Below are 17,792 nucleotides of genomic sequence, written 5' to 3'. Positions count from 1 at the left end.
CGCGCACGCATGCGCAAGCATGTATATTGGAGGGAGAGTTACTTGACTGTGTAAAGATATAGATCTCTTGGATGAGCTAACATCCCCCTTGAGCTCTTCTAATATTTTTCTCAACAGATACCCCAAAATTGGTTGGAGAAAGAAATGAGGTAGTGAAGGAGGTCGTCATCTTTAGCTGTTCATGTAGTCCATCGCCTCTCTCGTTATGTCTGTGTTCATGATGCCTCCAAAAAAATGAAAGACCAGTACAGTTGGGCTTAATCAGTTTCTTCTCATACCAGTTTAAAGGGACCAACAGGGTCTTCCATTTCCCCAGTCTGCCCAGTTTGATGTAAGGGGAATGAATGATAGTACTTTTTCTTTTCTTTCTTTTTTTTTTTTTTAAACACATGCTCACCCCCCCACACACCCCCCCCCAAATCAGTCAAGGAGCAAAAGGCTAACTGAGAACTTACACAAGGCTCCTTTACTTTGCATCTTTTTCCAGTTTTTTCACAGTATTTGTTTAATTAGCTGTTATCACTCGCATCTAGAAGTGATTTTGGACTTGGAGATCCTTAGCAGTTGGAGCAACTCTTTTTATATTAGTACGGTATTAGCCTTTATAGACACTGCTTAAAATTGTGCAGATTCTCCTTAGGTACCAAATGTGAAATAACTCTTCACCCCAGGCTTGAAAATGTCTGTCTGAGTCTCCTGGCTTTCTCGTTGGTGATGTGACAAATAAAATATTAGGCTGTCACTATTATGTGATTCCTTTGAAGCTTCAGCAAATTTCTCATGCCATCTTTCCAACTGTGAAGAAAATTTTTATTGCAGCTGGTGTTCAGAGTTTGGAGAGACATTGTTTTGTACTTTAAGCTGCAAACAGCGTTTTTCTTACATGCAATCTCTTTAGATTTATTTAAGTGAAGCTAATTTCTCTTATTACTCTCGAAACAAAGGACAACATGCACCTATGAAAGCACTGATTCCTGAGTTGTATTTCATCCTTGATTACATGCCCTGAGAAGTTCTAAGCCTCGTGATTGACTGTAGTACAAATTCTGCCGGGTATTCACCTGGTGCTCTGGATTTTCTGCTGTGGAGGTTTATAAGGAAGCCCCTGTGCTTAAAGGAGCTAATCAAGGTTTTCCCTTTAGTTTTACATAAATGCGTGGCTATTGCTTCATAACTGTGTTTCTGCGTGGACATGCTGGATTTTTCTAAAACATGAGGGAGTACAAAAGTACTCAAAGTAGGTGGGTTATGAAGTTTAACGTGTCAGCAAGAGGACTTTGAATACTTAATGTCATACTACTAAGTATGCTACTGCATGCTACTAAGCCTAAAGAAGCTATTTGCAATGTTTTTGTAGATAAATTGGTGTGTGCTTTTACCATGAAGACAGATTTGAGTATTCTTCATAATGTAACAAAACTCATGCAAAACTTTCTGCATGTATAAACAGGAAGAGTCCTTGGCGGATGAGTTGTTTGATACTTTACTACTATGAATGCCTGTTGCCTATGTGGAAAGGCTACATTTGTGTTCCTTTTCTAACTTTTGTGTAATCATAATATTTTCAGAAAGTTACTTGAAAAAAGATATTTTTTTCTCAAAAGATAAGGTTTATTTTTAAAGGCGTTCTAAGTTAAATTAATAATTTTTCTTACTACTCTGTGGATTGTTGCATTCAATTCTGAACTTTGTTGCAGTGGTTTGTATTTTTTGATAACTAGTAAGTTAGAACTAGTTCCTTTATCATTCAGGTTTCTAACAATAACTTCAATTGTCAAAAAGATTTAATTAGCTCGGTAAAAAGTGATCCTCTTTGGGAAATGCTTGTAGCCTTTAGCAGTATTTTTAAAGTATTTTCTGAATACAATGTTTGCACTTAATTTCAGTGTGAGAATTTTTTTTTGAAACAGCATCAACTTCTATCCAGTTCTGTTTTGTAGTTTTAAGATAGTCAAATAACTAGTCTTTTAATAATCAGATTTTATACAATACGTGGAATTTTCTCATGTATGTTAGCATTGTGTGACTAAATTTACTTCTGCATTCATTTTACTAACGTGCTTTTGAGAGAGCTTAATCTGGGCAGGTAGGAGGGGCGCTTGTTAGTAATGGGAAGGTTTGCAAAATTGACTGTGAATTGGTGAATCCCACTGTCACTGGAATTGTCACTGGTGGAGGCTTCTGATTCTGACAGATTGGTGTCATAAGCTGTGTGTCTGCTGACTCTATCGTCACTACTTTTTCCACCAGTCACTTCTGATGAAGGCTATTTTGAAAGAGTAGTTACAGCAACTGTTTCAAATACATCATAGGGAACATGGATGTTAAACACAGTGAGACTGCAAATGAAAATACGGCTATCAGCGCTATCGTTTTTGTGGTTTGTTTGTATGCCAGTAACATCCATCTTTATACTGCTTAAGAAATGCTTAGCATTTTTTTCTTCAAAACCAACAAACTACGAAGTGAGAATAATTTGAATATCACGTAGGTGCTGTTATCGTGCTCTTTATATTAACAAGACCCTGTTACAAGGCTTGTGTCGTGCTGTAGGACAGAAGCATTTAAGAATGACAGTCGCTGCCCTGATCCGTGTCCAGCCGTATGCTACCGTTCATAAGGTGGCCGTGTGTGAGGCCGTGACAGTAACAGATGTCAGACACAGCTAGTGAGGCAGAAACAGGGAAGGTGATTCTAGGAAAATACCAACGTAATTTGTCTTACCTTCTCTATGTTTGGAGGGTGACCTCGTTTTGGGTGGGGTTTTTTACCAGTGTGAGAGACAGATCGCTAAAACAGGCTTTAGTAGCTGTGTTTGCTCCATGTAGTATTTTTAAAGTAGATGTGAATGTGTTGCGTGCTTCCAGAGTCTTGGAAACAAACCATCCCTATAAGGCATGTGAAACTTGATTTCTCGAGCCATGGCTTAAAACTTGCTCATTAGAAACTCACATTTCCTTAAAAATTGTCATAGCTGAGCCTTGGCAGCTGCCGTGGTATTAAATCAGGTTCTCAGAAAAAGCAGCTTTATCAGCCATGACAGACAAATGTTTGTGGGATTTATTAAGTGTTTGGTCTTAAAATTAAATCATTAAAATGTATTTACCTTTAGGTGCTATACTAATGACCTCAGGCTATATATGGACTATGTTTTCCTTCATTTTAATACAGTTTAAAGTAGGTTAAATTTGCCAGTTTGCAAAGTAGTCCATCTGTGGTGTTTAAGCAGTGACTTCGCATTTTTTCTGCATCTGTAAATTCTTATACAGTTTATCGGTCAATGAAAGCTGTATTTAACTGTGTTCAGCTGGAATTGTAAAAGAAAAATCCAGTCCTAGGTTAGTGGGAGACAGCAAAATTCCTGTTGCGTTTTGATGCTGTACTTACTGCCCAAAACTGTCTATTTAAAATTACAGTGTATTCCTGAGTATCTGAAAACGTAAAGTTGGGGTGGGAACTGAAACTGTTTTAAATAAACTGTTTATTTTTTAAAAAATATATTCAATACTTCAAGAAATTGTTCCTTGAAATATGACTGCCTTCAATTCCCCCAAGACTCACTGATTAAATAATGTCTGTTGAATCCTGTTTGTGTGGCTGATTGAAACAAGTGTTAAAAGACCTGTTTAAACAATGGTTTTGGGTTGATTAATTGTAAGTTATTTTAAAAACATATGTAAAGAAAAAAGCAATATACAAAATATTGAGTGAATTTGAGTGATCAGCTAGGTAACAGAATTAATTTCTCTACATTTAACTAGAAAACTAGTAGCAGTGAAGCATTTGAATGTTTTCATTTTTTTTTTAATTGTTTATACATGAATTTAGGCTACAGAAAGTGAGGCTGGTGATATGGATCTCAGTGGGTTGCCGGAGACAGCAGTGGATTCTGAGGATGATGACGACGAAGAAGACATTGAAAGGGCATCAGATCCTTTGATGAGTAGGGATATTGTTAGAGACTGCTTGGAGAAAGACCCAATAGACAGGACAGATGATGACATAGGTAAGTATTGCAATGTAGTAAAATACGGTCAAACTTGTTCTCCACCAAAAATAAATTAATTTTTGAGCTTGAGGTTTTATTTTAATCACTGGCTTCTGTAGTTGGTAAGTTTAGTGTTTATTCTGTAAGGTAATTCATAAATGCTATAAATTCAGCCAGTGAATGCGTACCGCCAAAGAAGAGGAGGAAAACACACATAATGTGGGTGAACACTATTAGTTGCTGGCCCTTTTGATCTCAAGCTTCAACTTCTAATTGATATCAGAACTGGAAAACAGTTAGACAGAAGCTTGGCAAAGCAAAGATATACATTTCTGTTAAACATTGGGGCTGCTAAGACCTGTATGTAAATGTGCATCTAATCAAACTAATTTGCTGTGTTAACGTACAGGTTAATACATTGAAAGCAAAGCAGGACTAGAATTCAAATTCTTACAATTTCTAACCTAATCTGTTTCACTGGCTGAGTTTTAATTTTTTTTTGTTTTATCAAAGTATGACTTAATGATGATTAAGGCTGATTATCAGATGATTCAGAGACTGGAGCATCTCTTTATATGAGGAAGGTCTAAGAGAGCTGGGACTCTTCAGCCAGGAGAAGAGGAGGCTTGGGGGGATCTCATCAATGCGTACAAATAGCTGGAGCAAGGGTGTAAAGAAGACAGAGCCAGGCTGTTCTCAGTGGTGCCCAGTGACAGTACCAGACGCAATGGGCACAAACTGAAACACAGGAGGCTCTGTCTGACCACCAGGGAATGCTTTTTTTTTTTTTTTTTACTGTGACCAAGTGCTACACAGGTTGCCTGGAGAGGTGGTGGAGAGATCTCCCTCCTTGGAGATATTTGGCTATAGGTGGCCCTGCTTGAGCAAGTGGGTTTGACCAGATGACCTCCAGAGGTTCCTTCTAACCTCACCATTCAGCAATTCTGAGTAAATAAAAATTTAGGAAAATGATAAGGTCGTATTGACTTCTTTCAGTAGGTATTTTAGATCAAACTGAATGCAAAAATGACTAGCATCCCTCAGCAGGACTACTAAAAAAAATTGAGTTCTGTAGTTATGAGCAATTTAAAAAGTGAAAATATGGGATAAGTTCACTGTTGAGTACAAGTGCAGCTCCAGTGCATGCAGAAGACAGAGCAGTAGTCACCTTTAAGACAGTAATCCTGTCAGGTCTGTCCAAGGAGAACTTTGTGAATCCGCTAGATGATGATCAAGTACAATTTACTGTTAAGTCTAGCCTAGGAAGGGATGGCTTTACCAATGAATTTGCTCAGTTTTGTGAAATTTCCCTTCTTAATGTCTTGCTGTGTTTTATATAGGCCCATCATAGTCTTAAGGAGTTATTGCCCTGGCTGGAGTATTACAGATATCATTGGTTGTATTCAGAGCCCTCAGTTACATTACAATTCTTCCATTATGCTGACTTTTACTTTGCAGGGCTTCTATTGATAATATGACCAGCCAGTCTGTGTCTACAAAATACCCAGTAATTACAACAGGGCACTGTACATGATTTATTAGTATACAGAAACGATTGTGCAGCATTTTAGCTTAAGTAGCCTCCGGCATCTTGCTGAAGAACTGTCTTTACTGTGCTTTGTTGTTTTGACATGCACGACTCAGTGGGCTTTTTCTCCTTCAGAACAACTACTGGAATTCATGCATCAATTGCCTGCTTTTGCCAACATGACAATGTCAGTGAGGAGAGAGCTCTGTGCTGTAATGGTGTTTGCAGTTGTGGAGAGAGCGGGAACTATTGTACTAAACGATGGGGAAGAGGTCAGTAGAAGTTGCTTTTGACTCTGCTATTATACCAAACATCCCAGATTCCACAGGGTTAAGGTCCTCTTTTGTAGCTCAATTGAAAAAAAAAAAAGTAACATTAGGCAGGTAAATTAAACCTCTTTTTGCTCTGGATTAGTTTGAAAGCTTTTGTTTACGCATTCACACAACATTTCTTATGCATTAAAAGCAGAAGAAAATACTCTTGATAATATACAAAATGCTTCCTTCATTGGAAGCTGGATTGGGAGTTTATTTTGGTGTTCAGGTGATGTTTTAAAACCTTCTTTCCCTTTTTAAATTTTTTTTTTTTTTTTTAACAATCTTACATAAACCCTGATCATTGAAGATAAATTTAAGATCTCAGTTTTCTTGAGCTGGAAATAGTTGCACATTTAAGGTGAACTAGCTTATAGATGTTTTAAATAGGTGCTAACAAACCATTCCTTTGGAAAAATTGTGAGGGTTGTATCTATATGGTATGATATTACAATGTTAAGTGATTCAGTTTTCATGTGTCCTGCAACATTTGATTTGTAGCTGGATTCCTGGTCAGTCATTTTGAATGGCTCTGTGGAAGTGACGTACCCTGATGGAAGAACAGAAATACTCTGCATGGGGAACAGTTTTGGTGTTTCCCCTACCATGGAAAAAGAATATATGAAAGGAGTGATGAGAACCAAAGTGGATGACTGCCAGGTAGAGTGTTGGACTGTAGTACATGCAAAAACACGTACATACATGTATGTAATGCAACTCAATAGCCAGACACGGTTTTATTTTAAACCAAATATATGTAAAATCTCCAGTGTGTAACCCTGTACAATAGTTGGGAAATATGGCTCCTGCATACCCACAGTCTGGGAAATTAAATTCCTGGATAAGGGATCACTTTGGATGAAGAGGTTTGCCTACATGCTTTCTCCAGAACTTGAGGCCCAGCAGCCTGGTGCATACATCCATTGCTTCAAACTTTCCCTTAGCAGGATCTCAAGGTCCATTAGCCATTACAGGCTCTTTTACAGGTAACAGCCATTCTTCCTTACTTGACTCAGCTACTGAATCTTAAAGAAATACAAGCTCTCTCTCCCATGGTTTGAGTGGAAAATCTTCTAGTTTCAGCTAATCTGGCCTTTCAAGGAAAATGCCTTGATGTTTGCTATAACACAAGCAGTCAGATGTAAGGAATGCTTCTCATAGCATAAAACTACTAGCCTAAGCTGGATATGTGGTTGCTATTTGCGTATTCCTATCCAGAAAATTATACCCAAACCCTGGGTGAATTAAGCATTTTGCTCGGTCCTGATGGCTAATTACTTTCCAGCAAATGCCCCTTGAAATGGGTGTAAATGTGTGTAAATGGAATCACCTGGTTTAGTTTGCCCATCTAACTTTCAAAAAGTACATAAACAGTATCTTGTTAGGATAAGGTTTTGCTACAAATGTGGGACTTCTGTTTCAGCTACTACTAGCTGCTGGAAATAGAAAAGGTATGTAAATTAATTTTAAATCAGAAGAAATACTGTTATTTCCTTTCAGTTAAATACCCAAGTTTATATAAGGAGACAGTTTAATCTTGCCCCAAAAGAGACACAAAGGTATAAAACTTGTAACAAGTTATAGAACGCAATTCATAGTGTGTACAGCATTTTCTTTTTCTAAGTTGTAGTGGGTGGTCTTCATTATATTTGCACAGTGTAGGTGCTAGGAATAGTCTGACGATATCTATTCTTGCATGTATTCTTGGCTGAGCAGATGATTGTAGAAAATATTTTTCCTGCTGTATACTTTAATCCAGAAGTAATTTGTTTCTGTGTGCCTGCACTCACGTAATTGAATACATGTTAGTTTTCTTAATGATTGACTTTAATAATCATAGCTATGAAAAATGAAAATTATTTACTATAACAATAAGCAAAAAAAAAAAGCTATGGTTTCCCTTCAGTCTCTTAACGCTTCTAAATACCACACAAAAGCTTGCATGGGAGAAAAAATACCAGCTTGGATACTGCGCTTCATCTCCAGCAGAGGGGAGGTCAAAGCAGCTAAACAAAAATGGCTGATAATGCAAAATCATTTTGCTCTGTTGAATCTTGGTCTCTAACTGCAAGATTGTAGTGGAAGTACTGTGCTTGTGTGTTCATCTGCTTATTACAGCTGAACTGCTGGAAAGACAAATTTGGCTCACATTTGCAGGTTGAGAAACTACTTCATCTTTTCTATTAATAGATTACGTGCATCTTAAGTCTAAATGCTTTTTCTGAAGATTTTACGTTTTAATACTGGTGCGCAATGATTCTTTCCAGTTTGTTTGTATAGCCCAGCAAGATTATTGCCGCATCCTCAATCAAGTGGAAAAGAACATGCAGAAGGTAGAAGAGGAAGGGGAGATTGTGATGGTGAAGGAGCACAGGGAGCTTGATCGCACTGGAACAAGAAAAGGTCACATTGTCATCAAGGTAAAAGCAAAAGAGGGGAATGTCTTGCAAAAGTTTGTGTTGTATAAGCTTCTTAACTTGGCAAGTTAGGTCCAGGATTAGTAGTGCTATATATTATAAAAATGTATGTTTGCAAATAGACAGTTATTATTTCTAGTTTTTCTCTTTATAATTATGCACATGGGTAACTAGGTGATTTCTCTAGAAATTAATTACATAAATTTTTTTACATTTCTTATCACAATGGTTAAGCTGTTACGTTTGCTTAGCTCATCAGTCAACAGATGCTAGTATTCTCTTTAGTGTAATGCATCTTTAGCATGCTACAAGAAAAAAAATGGATTTATTGAAAATCTATTTCAGTAATGAAGATTTATTTTTTTTTAATAGGGAACAGCTGAAAGGTTAACAATGCATTTGGTGGAAGAGCACTCTGTGGTAGACCCAACATTTATAGAAGACTTCCTGTTGACATATCGGACCTTTCTTTCCAGCCCAATGGAAGTGGGCAAGAAGTTGTTGGAGTGGTTCAATGACCCCAGCCTCAGGGATAAGGTTAAAATCCCCTGAATACATACCTGTTACCATTTGCATTGAAATATAAGCTATTAAGAATAAAATATGTTTTAGAGAGAATGACTAAACTGAATAAGACACAAATATGGTGACATATTTTAATGGCAGAATATATGGAGAAAACAAAGAAAATATTTTTCCCTATTTTATTGTATTTTTTTTAAGTATTAATGTGCTCAGGCAAGGTAAATTAGCCATATTTTACCTTGCTGTGTTTTTACAACATAACTTAGTTGCTTGCAAGTATAGGGAAAGCTTTTTTCCAATAATCAGTATTTTTATTTAATACAATTCAATAGAATTCTACTGTGTCTTGTAATTTGAGCATATAACTGAGTTCTGTTTTCCATACATAATACTAGGTAACACAACTTGACAAACATTTTGTGATAATTTATTTTTATATAAAGAGACTAGAAAATATAGCCATTTTTAAGAATCTGTTGAGTCTTACACAGCATTAAAAAAAACCAACCTAAACACAAGAAATCAATCAAACATCCTTTCCCTAAACAAAACTGCCATGATGGAAGAAGAAGGCCCTGTATATCCAATTTTGGCACACTGTCCATTGAGGCTATATTGTGCTTCACAGTGTAATGCTTTATTTTCACTTGTATGCAACTTTCTCATATGTAAAAAAACCCAAACCTAAAACCCACAAACAAAAAAACCCAAACCTAAAACCCACAAACAAAAAAACCCAAACCTAAAACCCACAAACAAAAAAACCCACAAACAAAAAAACACCAGCACCAAAAATACCCCAAAACAAAACCTAGTAAAAATTTCCACGTGTCTTTTGCAAATTTGAAAACAAGGGAATTATAGCAATAACGTTAAAGAGAAATTTGGTTTTCAACTTATATTTAGATCTGGGTATTTCTTGTAGAAATGCTAGTATGTCTGTGCCTTGGAGGAAGGATCTTGCGTTTGGCAGAGAGGAAGGGCTTTGCAGCTAATATTTTTTAGCATAGGTTTGTTACGGCTTCAGAGCTATGATATTGGAGTTCCTCTTTAAACTTATTTTTCTCGTCCTCCAATGGATAATCCCCTCAGCCTCTGTAAAAGCAGGAGCCAGAACAGTTGCTGGTATCAGGTCTGAAAGCAGAGCAGCTCTTTGATTTGCCGTCTCCAGAGCCGACCCTTTCTGACATCCAGTAGTGCTGACAGAAAGGCGAGAGTCCGAGAACAGCTTGGGGCAAGTGGAGATAAGCAAGTCAGGATCAAGGAATCTGGAAGATTTTGGCTATTTTATATTAGGTGCTGATAGGCAGTGAGGAGGGGGAAAGGGGTGAGTAAAACTTCATGAAGGTGGTCAGTACTCAGTAGCAGTCAGACCGGGACGCTTGAGATCCAGCCTTACTGGTGATTTTGTCCAGCAGCAGGTTGCTTGGTTTTACAGCATTAATTCTGTTTGTGACACAAGTAATGGCATTCCTCTGGAAGTCACTGTTCAACGCTTTCAGCGCAGTGTCCTTTGGGTGTACATCAGTAAGTCCCAGCTTTGAAAGCAGCATTGATAATGAAGCTATTACTGTAGTGATTTAAAATATATTACGTGGTATGGCTTGCAACTTCCCAGCTAATTTTAAAAATCTGCAATTAGCCTAAATTTGACCAGACATTGTCTGGATATTCCAATGTCATCTACATTAATGAAAAACACCACAGATCTTTAACAGAAAGGAAGTTCATCTTCACTTTCAAAGGTGGAAAAACCTCACCAACGTCAGCAATGCTACCCCTAGCCTTACATCCCTGTGGTTGGGAGCTGCAACACAGCAGTGCTGTGCAGTTGCCTCCTGTTAGAAATCTGAACTCCCCTGGAGTTCTGAAGTACCTGATTAGTTTGGTCATTAATTTTAGCAATTCTTCTGAATTCACTTGCTTTTCTGGGGTAAAATGCAAACCACTTGGAAACTGTGTATGTTTGGTTTTGGATGCCTGGTGTCAGACTTTTAGCATAAGAGGCTGCAGAGATTTAGATTTTGTGCAGATGCAAAGAATGGACGAGTGTTAGCTTTAGCTGATTAAAATTTGTATGAGATTTTGTTATTAAGCTCTAGTTTTTGAAATGTTTAGAGGTTTTCCCTTACTAACTTATTTTCCCAGCATAACAGAAGAAATGCAGCTGTATTTTTTAGAGGTAACTTTGAGTAGCACAACCATTTTGGATTCAGAAGCTTTTTAAAAATAGCGTGAATCAATATTAATTCAAGACATCAAAACTCTTTTGTTTTGCCAGGACAAGTGCTGCTGATGTTCCAGGTCAAATTACATACTAAGATCAAATGTTATAGTGGAAGCATATAGTTTTAAAAAATGTAGCTCATATTTTGTGGCTTTACCTTCAATAATATTAATTGATAGTACTCCTTCAGGGTTTTTTCCTAGCAAACTGTAAAATACCAGCTAAGATCCTTCTGAACTTGATAATCGTAGTTGCTTGGGGGGAGTAGGGGTGGAGAGAAAGGAGGAGTAGTGAACTGAAAGATTGACTCGAAGGAAAAGAACTGCATGTATTCGCTGTTAAAACCTCTTTCCTGCTTCTCACAAAAGCTCCTCTTTCCTGCTTCTCTAAACATACAATAGCTCTTTTACAGAGGTAGATGCCTAATGAAGGTAATGGTGGCTTACCTAAAGATTTGTGGTATTCAAGAACCAGTATAAAGCAGTATCGGAAGCTTTCTGATCATGCGCTTGAAGAATTAAGCAGATTTGGAAATGTACATGAACAGGAAATTGTTGTTATAAGTCAGAAATGGATCTAACTCGTTGCCTCATACCTGTGTGCTCTATTCCCTGCTCAATGAAATTTGATACAGCTAGTGTGAATTTTTTTAACTCATAGTATTCATTATGAAATACAACATACAACTGCTTATACTAGTGAAAATAATTTTAACACTTAATTCATTCTATCCTCCTGGTAAATGATTGCATATTAGTAAAGTTAGGTTTGGGTGTATATATATATAATATTTAGGATTCCAGTGGAAATTTACAGAGGCTTTAAGGAGCAGTATTTTTTAAAGGGCTTAGCACTAGTGCTGTTCTGGGTATTCCTGGAGAATATTTATATTATTGATTAATTTTCAGGTTACACGGGTAGTATTGTTGTGGGTGAACAATCACTTCAATGATTTTGAAGGAGATCCTGCTATGACTCGATTTCTGGAAGAATTTGAGAACAATTTGGAGAGGGAGGTAAGAGTGAGGGGAATTTCTGACAACTCGGGATGGCAGGGAGTATCCAGGCTGTTGTTATATATAACTCATTATGCTTTTCTCTTGTAGAAAATGGGTGGACATTTGAGGCTGTTAAATATTGCTTGTGCTGCTAAAGCTAAACGAAGATTGATAACCTTAACAAAGCCATCTCGAGAAGCCCCTTTGCCTTTTATCTTGCTGGGAGGGTCAGAAAAGGGATTTGGAATCTTTGTTGACAGTGTAGATTTTGGTAGTAAAGCTACAGAAGCAGGCTTGAAACGTGGAGACCAGGTACGTAACGTTAAAATGTTTGGTGGGTTTTTTCCCTCCCTTTTTTGTTTCTTTTCTGTTCGCTAGATAAAAATAATGCTACCTGTGTTTGTATTTTTAGATACTGGAAGTGAATGGTCAAAACTTTGAAAACATTCAGCTGTCAAAAGCCATGGAAATCCTTAGAAATAACACTCATCTGTCTATCACTGTGAAAACCAATTTATTTGGTAAGTTTGTGTACACTTTTTGTTCTAATTTCTCTTCTAATTTAGATGAAAGATTAAATTATTTTTTAATAGTTTAAAATAGTTTTGTTTGAAACACTTTTCACTTTGTACTGGGGAGAATAGAAAAACGACGCTTGCAGGTCCCTAAATACCTTAGTTCATAACTGCAGAGAAAAAATTATGAATAGGGTCTTATATGAAGTGACTTCACTCTCACAAGAGTATGGTTCTGGGTTAAGAGGAACTATTGCAACCATTTAGCTCAAACTTACACAACATGCTTGACATGTAACATTTAGTGCTTTCTCAAGAAAGAGGCCTCTTCTGGAATTTCAGTTGATAAGTCCATGCCTACCATGATTGTGGCCTACAATGAGTTCTTGCCAGCTAGGTGAAAACAATCTCGCTACCCTCTGAGTCTATTCTCTTCACTTCTCCCTCTAAAAAGTACTAAAGCAGTCATGAAGGAGTCTTTATGCAGCTCAGAACCTCAGTTAGCATCCTAAGTAATTAATAGTTTGTGGGGTTTGTTTGATTTTTACCACTGGATATTTGGATTATTTATATAATTTAGTGATGTGTTCCCCAAGTATCTCTTTCAGGATCAGGTTCTGCATCGCAAATAAGTAGGGCAGAATATTACCACAGGATGTCACTGCACTAACTGATGATTAAATAAGCTTAGGTTATCTCCAAAAGTCATTTGTCAAATCTATTTTCTGGGGATTTAATTTTTTTTTTTGCTTTGCAGTAAAGATTCTAATATTTCAATAGTTTCTCGTAATTAAGGCTTTTATATATAATATACAAATACATCTGTATATGCTTCTTTAGCAGTGTGTGCTTGTTCCTCTATGTGTAAGTTCTGTATAACCATCCTTCACAGACTAGGTTTTTGGATCTCATGTGTTGCTTTAGTATGTGTAGTGTTAAACCTGATTTCTTCAGTTGTATTTTTCTAAGTTTTTGATTGTGTTGCTCAACTACAAATACTAAAATCACATCACAGTAGAGTCTTAGAACAGTTACTTTTTGTGTTTTGCATGCAGTATTCCTTATCAACAAATTCCAAAAGGAGAGCTTCCTTTTTTTAATTTATCTGTATCTAATTTGCCCCTCCAGCCCCCACCTCCTATTCGACGGTAAAGTTACTGGCTCGGATTACTCTCCTCCACTTTTCTTTGTGTGTCTTACCTGAAGCTTTTGAAGTCTCTTGGTGATTTGTTGTGTACCTCCGGATATAAGGATGAATATTAATGACAAAATTAATACATAATAGTAAAACCTCACCCCACTCATCCCTCGTTCCCACTTTTTGTACAATTCCTTGGGTTTAATTATCAGTTTTCATTTATTATTACAAATCAACTCATCAGATGATTTTTCCATTTATATATGAAGACTTCCTCTCACTCTCAGAATATGTGACTTGATCTCCAAATCAGTTTTGTTTGATTTAAATAAATATATAAACATTTTTGTGAAGATAAAAGTTGTAGTACAAGAACTAATTCATAAATTCATCAGATATTTCTACCTCAGAGGTGACTCTTAGCTAGGGAGCTGAGGGAGTCTGAGAGGTTTTTTTATATATCTGGCAGATGGATGCAACAGCCCTGTCAAACATCCAAGATGCCTCAGTAGTATCATACCTTCTTATATTTTCTTTCTGACTTCGTTGCAGTTTCCCCTATGATTTCTGATTTTTTTTGATCCTGTTGCTAATAATTTCTTGTCCATCTGAGAGCTTTTGTTGCTGGCTATCTGTTTAAAACCTTCTTTCTCAGTTATTAGTTTTCCTATCTCATTTTTGTCTAGTGTGCTCTTTTTATGCATGCTATTATTCCGCAGAAGCCTGTGTCTTTGGGTTGAAAAGTCAAAGTCCTTCTCTTGACACCATCCGTGCAACCATGTGGTCATCCAGTGTACTTCTATTCTGAGCTGGGCCAATTTACTGATTTTCTGATTCATGCTACAGAAAATGAATGTCCTTTTAAAAATTTTAATTTTTTTAAGTCTTATATCTAAATTCATTTAATACTTGAATTGACAGAATATCCTAATCAGTTTATGTAATGATTAATATTAAACTGGTCTGATGCACAGAGCTTTCTTTTACATTTTTGTTCTTTTTCTTTCCTCCCTTTTCCTGTCTTGTGCAGTTTTTAAAGAACTGTTAACACGGTTGTCAGAGGAAAAAAGAAATGGTGCTCCCCACCTGCCTAAAATTGGTGATATTAAAAAGGCGAGTCGTTATTCCATCCCAGACCTTGCTGTTGATGTGGAGCAGGTAATAGGATTAGAAAAAGTAAATAAGAAAAGTAAAGCCAACACAGTTGGGGGAAGAAATAAATTAAAGAAGATACTTGACAAGACTCGAATCAGTATTCTGCCTCAGAAACCATACAAGTGAGTTTTTTTTATTTCCTCTTAAATATTTACTTTGTGTTAACTTGCAATAATTTCTCTTGATACTTATAATTTGTCATGATACTTTTTTTACTTATTAATGCAAACCACACTTATATCTGGAAAAATATACTAGAAAATACTAGTCTGAATATTTGAATTATCATAGACTACTAACAATGCAGTTCCTGACGTCAATATGGATGTATTTTACCTCTTCTAGATAGACTGATGGCACAAATACTTTTTCATGTCATTTACTGTTTTCTTTTAAGAGGACTGTTAACTGGAAGCATCCCAGGCAATTAATTTCAGAATAACTCTGCAAGCAGGTTTGCTTGCAAATGGTTGATAGGAGCAACAATTTCAGTTTGTCCCCATTCCAGTCGTCTATAAGAATTTCCATGTCCTGCTGTAAGGGAGACTGAGGTTAAAATTTTAACTTGGGTTCTTTGATAGAATTAAGTATGTTTTTAATGAAAGCTAAATATGGTATATGATATCTTTTATTCTATGAACGCATTTTAGAAAGAGAGTTCTGATAAGGATTGTTGGAAACAATAGAAGAATGAGTTTTATATGATTTTATGGGAATCTGGTTCTTGGCCAAGACAGATGGCATTGACAGGGAAAAATTAATTGTAGAGGGTAGTTGATGTGTAATCAGTGTTTTCTTTTGCATTTTTCTTTTCTGTGTCCCATTGAGGAAGAAATCTATTCTATGTAAAGTCATTAAAGAGACATTTGTGTTGAAAATCTAGGATTTTTTCCTGCTATTACTTTAGGTATTCCCTACTAAATGAATACTATTCTGAAACATTAAAAATAGAATGTTGGTAATGTAAAGGTTAAAAGAATATAAATTGTTATATCCAAATAATGGATATTTCTTAAACTGACACAGATACATTCACTAGAGGAGAATCTGTAAATCCTCTTGTTTGTCTTCAGAATGTTTTCTTTTATTTCACTGGTCTTGTATGATTGTTCCTCTGCTGAGCCATGTATACTTAGGCATGATTTTTCGCATTGTTCACCATTGTTCACAGCTTTTGCATAATTTTTTTTTTGTCTTTGATTCCTTTCATTTTTGCACTTTTTCTGTGCAGGGACCTCTTTGGGTAAGACTCAGAAAAACAGTACACTTGACCTATTTTCTTTTCCTTTTGCTAGCTTTACTTCATATGTTATATATAGCAATTTGTCTGCAAAGCCTGTTGACGTTGTTTGTGTCTGCACGGTTTCTGCATAGATGTGTAGCTGTAGACTTTCCTGTTCATGCTTTTTTCCCCCCTTATTGTGTAGCAACTTCTATCTCGTTTTTCCTAATAATCAATGGTATTGCATATATTAAGGCACTTAACCTATTTTCATGTGTTTTTAAATACTCAAAATAAGGAGGGATGAAAAAGCTGATTTAGTTGTTAAAGTAGATATTTGAAGATTTCATGAGTCAGCTAGCTTATAAGGTGAAACTGTCCACCTTTTTTTGAACGTGAATACTGCAGAGCTCTCCCATGCCTCCAGAATGTATCCAGATAAAACCAATCTTTAAACTAGAATGAGGTCACTCTTAAAGAGAGCCTGTCTGCTTCATGAGACATTAAATCAGAGATAATGCCTTCCTTCAGTCTTGCTTTTTAGTCCAGTAATGTCAGGTAACTTCCCGGTCAGAGCAAACAGCACCATTTCCTCTGCTTCTACTGGGAATTCTCCCTCTCTCAGCCAGCTATGAGGCATCTCTTGAAGTGTGCTGCTGGCTACAGCCTCCACTCAAGCTCTTTGCTTACTTCTAATCCAGGGTGGTTTTGTGATCTATAGGCTCAGTTGCTCCAAACAGGGATTAAACACAACCCCCACCTCCACTTCTAGAAAAGTTCTGCCTGGTCCATAGTGCAGCATCCCAGACAAAGAAGCAGCCCCCCTCTCTCCTCTCTATTTGCAGCCCTGCGGTGGGATGCACAGTTTGCTGTGTTTGGAAGGAAGAAGCATTCAGACAGCTCCGCTATTCCGTTATCCCTTCCACCCTGTTTGTCATTCAGCAGGAAAGTTATTTCTTAGTTAATGCTATCTCCCTGCATGGCAAATGCATACAGAAAACAATAGAAATGCCTTTCCTTTAAAACCAGAATCTCCTTTCACTAAAGTATTTTACCTAACAGCAGGGGCAGTTGATCTTCATAGGACCTGGAGTTTTCTAGTGTTGCTATTTGTAACTGAAATTTCTGGGGTTCGTTTCTTGTTTGCATAAGTTAGGAGTCTCTCAGATTCTGATTTAAGTTTTAAAAATAGAGTAAACTGACCGTGAGGTAAATACATTCCAATTTAGTATATGAATACTTAGAATCGAGACGAATTTTAGAAACATTGCTTTTATTTTTTAAAAAACCTAACATTTGTCAGTTGATCCACTTTACTGAAGCTGCTTTGGTCATGACGCACAGGACAGGTATAAGATTATATAACACTGACAAACCCCAAGAAGAATATATAATGCAAGTGAAACTATTAATATAAAGGGAAGGGTCACATTGTCTTCATTTGGTTTGAATTTAGAGAAAGTACTGGTGTTGGCACATTTATGAAATATACTATATAGTTCTTTAGTAACACTAGAAAGCATTTTGGGGTTCTGGGGCTTTGGGGTTTTTTGTTTACGTGGTTTTGCTTGTGTGTTTGGGGGTGGTTCCTACTTGAAAGACAAGACGTGGATTGCTGGGAATGCTTTTAGCTGTAGTGAAAGACTTGCTCGTGGCTTAGCATAAAAGTGCTGTGTGCAGAGTTGATCATCACTGCTTGTCACAGTATTTTGGGCTTTATGTGCAAGTACAAAAATACAGATGTTCAGATTCAGCTTAATTCTCT

General features: G+C 36.7%; 1 protein-coding gene across 9 annotated transcripts in view; it reads left to right on the top strand.

Moving 5' to 3' along the window:
• RAPGEF2 (Rap guanine nucleotide exchange factor 2) overlaps positions 1 to 17,792 on the top strand; it is a 192,404-nt gene that overhangs the window by 148,855 nt on the left and 25,757 nt on the right. For all 9 annotated transcript variants that reach the window (XM_054823761.1, XM_054823758.1, XM_054823760.1 and 6 more), the window contains 9 exons: positions 3,829 to 4,006; positions 5,652 to 5,788; positions 6,332 to 6,490; positions 8,098 to 8,250; positions 8,620 to 8,784; positions 11,908 to 12,015; positions 12,106 to 12,309; positions 12,410 to 12,518; positions 14,681 to 14,927. In XM_054823761.1, the coding sequence (XP_054679736.1) occupies positions 3,829 to 4,006; positions 5,652 to 5,788; positions 6,332 to 6,490; positions 8,098 to 8,250; positions 8,620 to 8,784; positions 11,908 to 12,015; positions 12,106 to 12,309; positions 12,410 to 12,518; positions 14,681 to 14,927 (1,460 nt within the window). The remainder of the gene's footprint in view (positions 1 to 3,828; positions 4,007 to 5,651; positions 5,789 to 6,331; positions 6,491 to 8,097; positions 8,251 to 8,619; positions 8,785 to 11,907; positions 12,016 to 12,105; positions 12,310 to 12,409; positions 12,519 to 14,680; positions 14,928 to 17,792) is intronic.

This window comes from Grus americana, chromosome 4 (assembly GCF_028858705.1).
Source record: "Grus americana isolate bGruAme1 chromosome 4, bGruAme1.mat, whole genome shotgun sequence".
NCBI lineage: Eukaryota > Metazoa > Chordata > Aves > Gruiformes > Gruidae > Grus > Grus americana.
The sequence above is the reverse complement of the archived record's forward strand: the minus strand, read 5'-3'. Positions and strand labels throughout refer to the sequence as shown.